The sequence below is a fragment of the Leptonotus elevatus genome, chromosome 1 (assembly GCF_054856555.1).
Source record: "Leptonotus elevatus isolate MCC_2025b chromosome 1, RoL_Lele_1.0, whole genome shotgun sequence".
Classification (NCBI taxonomy): Eukaryota; Metazoa; Chordata; class Actinopteri; order Syngnathiformes; family Syngnathidae; genus Leptonotus; species Leptonotus elevatus.
This window is the reverse complement of record NC_141239.1, coordinates 21,562,957-21,573,659: the sequence shown is the minus strand read 5'-3', so window position 1 is coordinate 21,573,659 and position 10,703 is coordinate 21,562,957. Positions and strand designations below refer to the sequence as shown.

General features: G+C 37.0%; 1 protein-coding gene across 1 annotated transcript; it reads left to right on the top strand.

The window, feature by feature from the left end:
• The first annotated feature begins 2,182 nt into the window (after window positions 1-2,182).
• Window positions 2,183-10,542, top strand: rpe65a (retinoid isomerohydrolase RPE65 a). Its single transcript, XM_086083905.1, has 13 exons — window positions 2,183-2,298; window positions 2,634-2,716; window positions 2,819-2,969; window positions 4,139-4,246; window positions 4,399-4,540; window positions 4,620-4,767; window positions 4,845-5,059; window positions 6,726-6,865; window positions 6,940-7,069; window positions 7,157-7,271; window positions 8,351-8,445; window positions 8,533-8,644; window positions 10,350-10,542. The coding sequence occupies exons 1-13, from the start codon at window positions 2,288-2,290 to the stop codon at window positions 10,493-10,495; spliced, it is 1,596 nt and encodes a 531-aa protein (XP_085940031.1). The 5' UTR covers window positions 2,183-2,287; the 3' UTR covers window positions 10,496-10,542.
• Window positions 10,543-10,703: the final 161 nt, after the last annotated feature.

Sequence of the window (10,703 nt, the reverse complement as noted above, 5' to 3'; positions counted from 1 at the left end):
CTCACAAGCAACACACTGTTTTTATCATCTTTGACATCGCGTCATATATTACAAGGGCAATGCATAAATAGGGTAAATCATTGTCCGAATGTTGCAACGACTCTTGATTTTTTTGCGGCAGGCGGAATCGATTTACGACGTTTTGATGGTTGAACATAAAAAGGGAAATTATACGAAGTAATTCACAATTCTTACATTATCTACAATTTGTGGCACTACAATTCCCGTCTCAGCGTCATCATTAGTTGGACCTTGAGCGTTTTTATGGTTGTTTAAATAATAAAACGCAATTCTTGACACGAATATCATTTTGTACAAAATCTGTCGTACGTTAATGTTATTTACAAGTAAGTTCCAGCAGATGTCGCCATTATTGCTTGAGCATCACATTTGAGTTGTGCATGACCCTCTACTTGTGTCAACCATTTAAAAAACTCCCATGGAAGGAAAATTATTATATTTTTGTTTTTAGTAGAAATAGAATGGAGTGTGTCACTTAAATCAATGGAACCCTGGCTGTTACTCATATAACTGGAAATAGACATGGATTTCTTTGACTTTTTTTTCTTTTTTAATTTAAGCTATTTTATTACGTTTGTCCTTGACCAATTAGTAAGCAAGGCTAGTATGTACTCTTGAGCAAAACCCCCACTGATTTTCAACTACGTTCCTTAACAAAAATAAATGGTCTGTGTTTTCATAAATGTTGGTGCCAACGGCGTCTTAATTCTCAAATGAACCATAAAAGTTATTATAATTTGTCCTAAAAGGCCTGTGGCACAATGACTAAGCGTCACTCACTCTCTTCACTCATGATTGGGGGCCCGCTCAGTATGAACAATGCAGCGTTTGTCCAGCATAATTCCCTATACACCTAGATTACAACTGCACTAAGACAAGCTTTTATATTCAAGAACCCCTGGCCCAAATTTATCAAATCAGCAACGCCTTTTTCAAGAATTTTAGATTTTGACCCAAGCACCAGGGGGTCCTGTTGGGCCTGGAGAGTAAAACAAATGCTGTCCAGCAAGATTTTTACAATTTGACAACATAATTCAGTGGCCACGTTCATCATGGCAGGTTATGAAAGAAAAAAAGAAGAAGAAAACAAAGTCAAGCAAACCCTTTCCATTAAACCAACACAAAGTCGGCCATTTGGGTTTAAAGCAGCCATTTTCTTTTTTGCCAACTAAAAACCTGTGCACTGTGTTTACTTTTAACTCACATTTGATTGTTTTTCTGTTAAAATGAAAACATTCAATGTGTTTATGGGGCAGTTCACACCTTGATAAAAAAACATTTAAAATGTTCTAAAAATATGTTAAATTAAACTACATTAATGTTATTATTTATAAGAAAATTGTGTATCTGAGAAGAAAGAAATCCAAGACTTTGAGGAAAAAATCAAATATCTTCAAGAAAAAAATATATGAAAAAGTGGCATATCTCCCCCAAAAGAGTATTATTTTAGGTAAAGTAAAAAAAAAAGAAAAAAAGATACGTTTTGAAAATGTTTTGTTTTTATAATGGTATATTTAAGAAGTCACAGATTTTCTTGAAAAAATAGCTTGGAGGGAATAAAAAGTCAGTCTTATTTTTTTTTCCAGTCATGTTTTTGAGGAGGAAAAAACATCAAATTTTGAGAGAAAAAATCAAAGTTTGAGAAAAAAAATCAAATTTTCAAGAATAAAAAAATCGTAATCTTTCAACTTAATGTTGACATTTAACCACAGAAACAGTTAAATTCTACACAATCTAGATAAGATAACTTCTTGTAATATTTATTTTGATTATTTTTTGCTTTATAAAAAAAAAAAAAAGCTCCCAGCATGATGTCAGTCACAAAAATAAGACCAGTTGTTTAGCTTGTGCAAATCAAAACGAAGAATACAGTACCTTGCCCTGACTATGGCAAGGTGCAGTATACTGACTGTACTGCATGTGTACCTCACATGACTAAGCAGACATTTAACGTAAAGGTCAACCTTTGTCCAAACCCCCCCCCAAAACCCTCCATTGCAACATATTTCCAATTCTGAATGTTTTGTGTCACAAATCCGGCTTCAAGCAGGCTTGCAATTGAGACATCCAACGACACAATAGAATTCTTGTTCACACTTTAACCTGATTGGCTACAAACAAAGAGGGGTAGGGGTGGGGGAAAAAAAGCTTGACAACACAGCTTGCGAGGGGGCACGAGACGGATAAATAGCTCCAGTCTGGCCAGAGAGGACAAACTTACTTCAAGAGTTTGCTTTGATTTATTTCACCAGCATTGAGACCCGCCATGGTCAGCAGGTCAGTTGGAATTGATTGTTGATTGAATGTCCATCCATCCATGCTTATTCTAATTTAGTCTAATCTAAAACTCATTCAATCTACCTGTAATTTTTATCTTTAAAATTGTTAGTTGTAGTCTAGATTTAAACATTTAATGCATTTAATTGTAATAGGTTTAATTGCTAAATTGATCCAATTAAAAGTGAATGTATTTAATTTACAGTTTTTGTAGTGATTTAATTTTTTGAGGATTTTAACTGAAATTAATTACTTTTAAATGGATTTATATGAATTGTGCTTAATTCAATTTGATCCGAGTTAATTTCAATTGTTATTGGATGATGTGCTTGCAGATTTGAACACCCAGCCGGCGGCTACAAGAAGATCTTTGAGACATGCGAGGAGCTTGCAGAGCCTCTTCCAGCAACAGTCATAGGTTCCATTTCACACTCTTTTCATGCTAAAATATATTAAAAAACCAAATAAATAAATAAATAAATTGATTGATTCATCGGCTTGTTTCCTGCATCCCTCCCAGGAAGGATTCCTTCGTTTCTGAGGGGAAGTCTACTGCGTTTGGGTCCGGGTCTTTTCGAGGTGGGGGACGAGCCTTTCTACCACCTCTTTGATGGTCAGGCGCTCATGCACAAGTTTGACTTCAAGAACGGACAAGTCACCTACTTTCGCAAGTAAGATGTATGGGAAGACTAACACAGAATTAAAACTCAACTTCCTTGTCGAAACTTTGTTCTAGGCATGTTGTTTGAATTAAGAATCCATTTTTTTCCCCGAGGAAAAATGAAAGGAATTGTCAAATGTCGCCACCGTCCAGTATTCACTGTGCAGTGTGCAAGCCTATTAGAAAAAAACTGGCATGTTTTCAAGAAAAGTGTCTATTTTCAATGAAAAAGTCATATAGAAAAAAATATATATATTCGGGGGGAAAAAATCATAACACGCATGCAATATTTTGGGGAAAAAATTAAAAAGTCTTTTAGAATTTTATTTTAGAGAAATGCTAACTCTTGGTCACAATACATTCCATTTCCTGTACTATGGTTATCATCACAAATCAGTAGTGTGATTAGGGGTGATTCACACATTTCATGTTTTGAACATTGTCCATTATCACACAACTCAAGAAAAATACATAGTTACACTAAATTAAAGTTGTAATTAAACGAGGAAAAGGTGAGATATTTTCAAGAAAAAAAAAGTTTGATATATTTTTTTAAAGAAGTCAAGTACTTAAATGTTGGTTGATAAGCTAAATAATGCTTTAGTAGCTGCGGTGGCTTCACAAAACAAACACAAAGCCAAAAGAAGTGGGCCTATGGCGTTAATCCTTTAGAAGAGAGCATCTCAAAGTGTGGCACATGGGCTCTCTCTGGTGGTGGGCAAAAAAATCACTGCCAAAGAAAAGTGAAGTTATATTGACTTTTTAGGTTCCACATTTGTATTTAATGCTTAAAATGTCCTTGTTTTATAAAAATATGTAACTTTAATGTGCAACACATTTCAATTGAATCATGATTTAAGTGCAGCTTTTTTTTTTATATTATTATATTTAAGCGCAGCACTAATGTCAAACTCTGTGTAATATTATAAATATTTAATATACATTTTGGGGAATAAAATCTCTGTCCTGCTTTGTTGAATACTTAGGCCTACTGCGCTTCTGTTGGCATGATGGTAAAATGTTTAAGAACCACTGCTTTGGAAGATCACCAAGCCACATCCTGGTGTTTTTAATGTAACCTTGGAAGTGTACATTTGGTCAAAAGTTGACCTGTCCAACTTTTGGGGCTCCCGACTTGTGTGTTGTGCCGTTAATGTGGAAGTCATTTGATGTTTGCAGATTCGTCAAAACCGACGCTTATGTGCGGGCCATCACAGAGAAGCGTGTGGTGATCACCGAATTTGGCACGTTCGCTTATCCCGATCCTTGCAAAAACATCTTCTCCAGGTATGAAGACAACAAAAAAAACGAAATAAAAGCTAATAAGCTTAACTAATATACAGAGTTTAACAAAATTAAATAAACCTGATCTGTTAAACTAACTAACTAATAAATATGAATTAATTTCCAAACTGTTTTGTTATAACTTTGGTGTGTAGGTTTTTCTCTTACTTCAAGGGCGTGGAGGTGACGGACAACTGCCTGGTCAACGTCTACCCGGTGGGCGAAGACTTTTACGCCGTCACCGAAACCAACTACATCACCAAAGTGGACACCGACACCCTGGACACACTGAAGAAGGTGTGTGTAGCGTGAGCTGGAGGAATAAAACACCTCAGCCCTCTTGTTAAAACAAAAACACTGGACTTTTGACGCGCAGGTGGACATGTGCAACTACATCAACATCAACGGCGTGACGGCGCACCCCCACATCGAGAGGGACGGCACCGTGTACAACATCGGGAACTGCATGGGCAAAGGGGCCACGCTGGCCTACAACATCGTCAGGATTCCGCCCACGCAGAAAGGTTGCCGTCGATGTCACGTGCAGGCGTCCCAATACTTTTGGCCAAATCACAACACTTGACGTCATGTCCTGCCTCAGACAAGTCGGACCCCATCGAGAAGTCCAGGGTGGTGGTGCAGTTCCCCAGCGCCGAGAGGTTCAAGCCCGCCTACGTGCACAGCTTCGGCATGTCGGAAAACTACTTTGTCTTCGTGGAGACGCCCGTCAAGATCAACCTGCTCAAGTTCTTGAGCGCATGGAGCATCCGAGGCTCCAACTACATGGACTGCTTCGAGTCCAATGAGAGTCAAGGGGTAGGTGAAAACACGCAGCCGAGACGCCAAAGAGGAACGCTACAAAATGTTGAACCCATTTGGACCATCCTGAAAAATATACCTCACGAGTCAAAGTCAGATTTTTTTTTTTAATTTACTTTAATTTTGAGGAAAAAGTTGTTGCGTTTTGAGGTAAAAGTTTTGATTTTTCATGACAAAAAAAATCATACTTAGAATCATGATAAAAATTGGTCATCTTTTAAAAAAATAAAAAGTGAAAGTAGCAACAACAACGAAAAAAGGCCAGCTTTTCAAAGACAAGTCTTATTTGCTGATATGGAAGAAAAATGTAATACTTTCTGTGACAAAAAATTCATATACAGTGTTCCCTCGTTTTCCGCTGGGGTTAGGTTCCAAAAAATACCCGCAATAAATGAAATCCGCGAAGAAGTTAGCTTTATATTTTACATTTGTTATAAATCTTTTAAGGCTCTAAAACCCCGCACCACACAGTTTATACACTTTTCTCATCGAGGCAATTACATTTCTTCACATTTCTCTCTTGTTTAAACATTCTCAATGTTCAAACCTTCACACATTTTATAAAATAGTACATTACTGTAAAAGAAAAAAATGCATGCAAAATTGCACAAAAAAAAAATCTGTGATACAGTGAGTCCGCAAAAAGTAAACTGCATTATAGTGGGGGAACACTGTATTGTGAATTTTTTAAATGTCAGTTTAAAATAAAGAAGAAGAAGAAATAATCGGTATTTTTTAGGGTTTTCTGTGACAAGTCATAAGACTAGGAGAAGAAAACTAGATTTTTCATGGCTATACAAATATCTTATTTGTATTTAATAATAATTTTCATGGCAAAAAAGTTCACAAATTGTGATTTTACAAAAGTCTGATTTTATGTGACAATATCATATTTTTGGAGAGGGAAAAAAAATCACAGCAGAAAAATCCAATTTTTGTGATGGCAAGTCTTGCTTTTTGGTTAGTTTTTTAGAGAAAAATTAATAATATTGTTTAAAAAATGATATTCCTAGAAAAAAGAAATTTTCTTAAAAAGAAACATCAGTGTTATGAGGGTGAAATATCAGATTTTCTGTAACAAAGTTTTTATTTTATTTTGAAAAACAAAAAAAGTAGCAGGATTTTAGTGACAATAAGTCAGATTTTCCATGACAAAAAGTCATAAAATTATTTTGAAAATAAGTCAGATTTTCACTGAGAACAATTCTTAATAAGGGGGAAAGTCAGATTTTCAAAAGTCACAAGTTGTAGTATTACTGTATTACGAAAAAGTTCGGTGAAAATAAATCTGTACATGACAAAAAGCCACTTTTTTTAAATTACGTGGCATAAAGTCAAATTTCTGTGACAAAAAGTCACATTTTGTAACACGAATTGTGAATTTCAGCAATACCTACAAATCACCACTAGGTGTCAGTATCACATTTCAAACAGTTCTGTTTCAGTTTTAGTTATTTTGCCTTGATGATTGATTTTACTTACGAGCGACTTAAAACATTGCCTGTATACTTTACAAAGGTGTTTTGTTGACGGGAAGTAAATTAAATGTATATTATTTCCAATGGAAAAAAAATGAGTAGACCACATTCCACTTTGGACGTTCGGCTGTAGATGCGTCGGAATGATTTAAAGTGCAAAAAGCCGATGTTGATTTTTGCTGTAGACGTTGTTCCACATCGCCAAAAAGAACCCGGGTGAGTACATCGACCACAAGTTCAAAGGGGCGGCCATCGGCATGTTCCACCACATCAACACCTACGAGGACGACGGCTTTGTTGTGTTCGACCTGTGCGCGTGGAAGGGGTGAGTCGCCAAAACGCCACCTACGCGTTCCGTCTGACGCCGATGTCATCCTTTCTATTTATTGTGCGCATCAGCTTCGAGTTTGTGTACAACTACCTGTGGTTGGCCAACCTGAGGGCCAATTGGGACGAGGTGAAGAAGGCCGCCATGATAGCGCCCCAGCCGGAAGTTCGCAGATACGTCATTCCCTTGGACGTCCACAAGGTCATTCACTCCAATAATAAAAATTCAATAAAATAAAAACAAAGGCATATTGGTTTGTTTTTTAATTCACTTGTTTGTGCCATGCAGGAGGAGCAAGGGAAGAACTTGGTGAGCTTGCCTTACACCACAGCCACAGCAGTCATGCACGCCGACGGGACCATCTGGCTGGAACCCGAGGTGCTCTTCACCGGACCTCGCCAGGGTAATAAGACCAATCCATTCACGCCTTCAGTCTCGCTGAAAAATATATGAATAATTAATTTACCGTGAGTTCACGAAAAATAATGAAATGTCCAAACTACGTGTATGTTGCAGTATCGTCAACTACTTTTAAATCCAAGACACTACAGTTGTTTAGGACAGTCCAGTTTTACTTGACGTGAAAAATGTAACCAAATACTGAAAACATTATATGTATTAATAATTTAATTTCAGGTAGAATTGAATGTTAATTGAATAAGGATGTTAGCCAATTTTAGCAGATGTGTCCAGCATCCTGAGAGGATGTTAAGGCAAAAACAAACTATATGACATAGGCCATTATTTTCAGGTCACAATATATATAATTGTGTTTTCTTAAAAAATGTTGTATTATCTCACTGCAATTAATGATCCAATTCAATACATTTTCATTTTTTATGCATTACATAAATGCATTATTTAATAATAATGAATCTTCATTTGTTACTTTTATTTATAATCAATTACTTTCAGTTCTATTAAATATACAGCACATATGTAATGTTAACCCATATATATATAAAACAGTTAATTTCACTATTTCTTTAGCTTTTTTTTTTTAATTCATCATAAATCAAGTACCCAATAATTTAATTATATAAATGGAAAAGATAAAATAAAAATAATTCAATTAACTAATTTTAAAGGTTAAAACAGCTTAAAGGTGCATTGCGCCGTTTAAAAAGGTCATGTTAAAGGTTTTTCTACATCATGCATGCCCAGATGAGTACAAAGTGCCCTGACAGTAGAGTGTGCGGACCCTGCACATTCCACGGTTTATTTGGGGAGGGGCGGAGTTAAAAAAAAACATATATATATTTTTTTACCTCATTTGAAATCATGTCTTCGTTTGTCAACTGTGGCTGTCGCTTTAAGATGGTTCACGTACTCGCACGCGCACCGTGAATGAGCCTGACGCAGATGCTGCAGTTACGCTTTGGGCCAGAGGTGGCAGTCGCGAGTAAAAAAGTGACAAAGTGCACAAAAATCCTTTAAACCAGCTCAATTACAGGACTCTTGATTATTCTGATGTGTTTGCAGCATTTGAGTTCCCCCAGATCAACTACGAAAAGTACGCGGGGAAGAACTACACGTACGCCTACGGTCTGGGTCTCAACCACTTCATACCAGACAGGGTGCGTACTCGGCCGGCCCACTGACGAAACGGCGCGCTCACACTCATGCTCTATTTGCTTTCACTTTGGCTTTCGTCTTGCGTGCAGATCTGCAAGTTGAACGTGAAGACCAAGGAGACTTGGATTTGGCAAGAACCGGACTCGTATCCTTCGGAGCCCCTCTTTGTGCAAACACCCGATGGCGTGGACGAGGATGACGGTATGATTGAAACTGAGGTGTTTATACAATGTTTTCATTGGATCTCATTAGATTGAGTACAATATTTGTATGATAGATTAATTTAAGTCAGCTGGGATAAATAAACTCCAGTTCATCCAAATCAAGTCAGTGAATAATTGTTTATTATTGTGATTTCAATATCAATCAAAATCATTACTATTTTTTCCATAATCAATTTTCACTTCCTGGTTGACTACAACGTTAGCACTTCCAAATATGGGCACGGCACGTTAGCAACCAATCAATTCGCATGCTGTGCAACTTTTTCACACTGAGCAAATGCAGTGTGAAAAGGGTTAAACACTTTTTACATTTTAACATTCTCAACTATCCTAAGTCTAAAAAAAAGAAGTGAGCTACTTAGAATTTATTTTACGACAGCATAGTAGGGCCACGTATAAATCTATTTTTTTCAGAGGGCGGGGGCAATATTCAGGGAAAAATCTCGCAAATTTGCCACTTTATAAAGTGGCAAAGTTACACGTTTTTTTCTCGCAAATTTGCCACTTTATAAAGTGTCAGATTTGCGAGAAAAAAACTCAAAAACTTACAACAAATACACGTAGCGTAGCTATAGCCTAATCATGTGAGGATTTAGTGATGGTTAATGGGACACTGTTTATAAAATGAAAAGGCAGGATGGAGACGGTCATTCTTAAATTAAAACTTTACTCGTCATTCACCGCAGCCAGAGCAACAACACTTCCTGATCACCTGACTAACACTATCCAATCAGATACTAGCATACTTTAGGTAAATGCAAGTCAATGACAAAGAGCAGCACATTCGACACATCAACTTCGATACTTGTACAAAATAAAAAATAAAAAAATAAAATAAAATATGAATGTGTAAATAATAATTCTGGAAACATAAATGTACAAGTAAATATACATTTTAACAAATTAACTTAAATGCTTGATCGTCCGGGTGTGGGCTTTCGCAAAATGAGGCGTCTTTGTCGCTGGCCAGTGGCCGTACGCAACGCTTCAAAAAGCGAATGCTTAATATCATATGGTTAATCTATGCTAAAACAATGACTATCTCCTTATTTGGAAACCCGACCGAAAAGTATTGGCACAAACAGTCGAGTAGTACGCTACGTGTATCTCTCGTAAGTTTTTTTCCCGTAAATCTGCCACTATATAAAGTCGTAAATTTGCAAGATTTTTTATTTTTTTTAATTTGCGAGTTTATAAAGTGGCAAGTTTGCGAGTTTTTTTCTTGGAATATTGCTTATCTAAAAAATTTTTTTTTAATTTATACGTGGCCCTAATACGCCGTCAAATTTACTCACCCTTCGGCACGGACGTGGCGACGTACGGAGGGCGGTTACTGATTACTTGGAGGCGTGTCTCTTCACGTAAAGACTTCCCATCATACGACATAAAAAGATGTTCATAAATGAAATGAAGTTAGCTACTTTTAATGCTGACATCAATACTATACATTTGTGTACTCACCTGAGCTTGTGCCTGAGCGGTGAGTCTCTTCACACAGACTATAAAAAAGGTTGACTGTTCATATCAAAACATTCAAATGTGACAGTTTACTCACTTTACATCACTTTCATAACACTCCTTTTTTAAGATCCTTCTCTTGGTACACCTGTGCACACAAAAAAAAAGCCAAATAAAAAGCAAAGCCAATCGATAGCAATGAATGTGTCCGTGGTGTTTTCCAGGCGTGCTGCTGACCATCGTGGTGGCGCCCGGCTCACAGAGACCAGGGTACCTCCTCATCCTCAACGCCAAGGACCTGTCGGAGATCGCCCGGGCCGAGGTGGAGTGCGCAATCCCCGTCACCTTCCATGGCATGTACAAGCCCTGATGGCCGACATTTTGGTGCTCATTCAAAGTAAAATCGCTCTCTCTGGATACATGAGTGTGTGTGTTTTTTTTTTTTCAAGGAGAACATTGTGCTAGTAGGATTTGCCTCTCGTCAAGTCAAACACGTCTATAAGCCGACATTGTTGGGATATTTGTGGAGATTAAATATGTCACCATAGAAAATCGGAATTATTAGCAGGGTTCTAAGA

What these genes read in the sequence shown, in the direction of transcription:
- rpe65a (XM_086083905.1), top strand. An exon ending in TTCCCTTGGACGTCCACAAG is followed by an intron (nt 7,070 to 7,156) that starts GTCATTCACTCC and finishes TGTGCCATGCAG; the next exon opens with GAGGAGCAAGGGAAGAACTT. An exon ending in ACCACTTCATACCAGACAGG is followed by an intron (nt 8,446 to 8,532) that starts GTGCGTACTCGG and finishes TCTTGCGTGCAG; the next exon opens with ATCTGCAAGTTGAACGTGAA.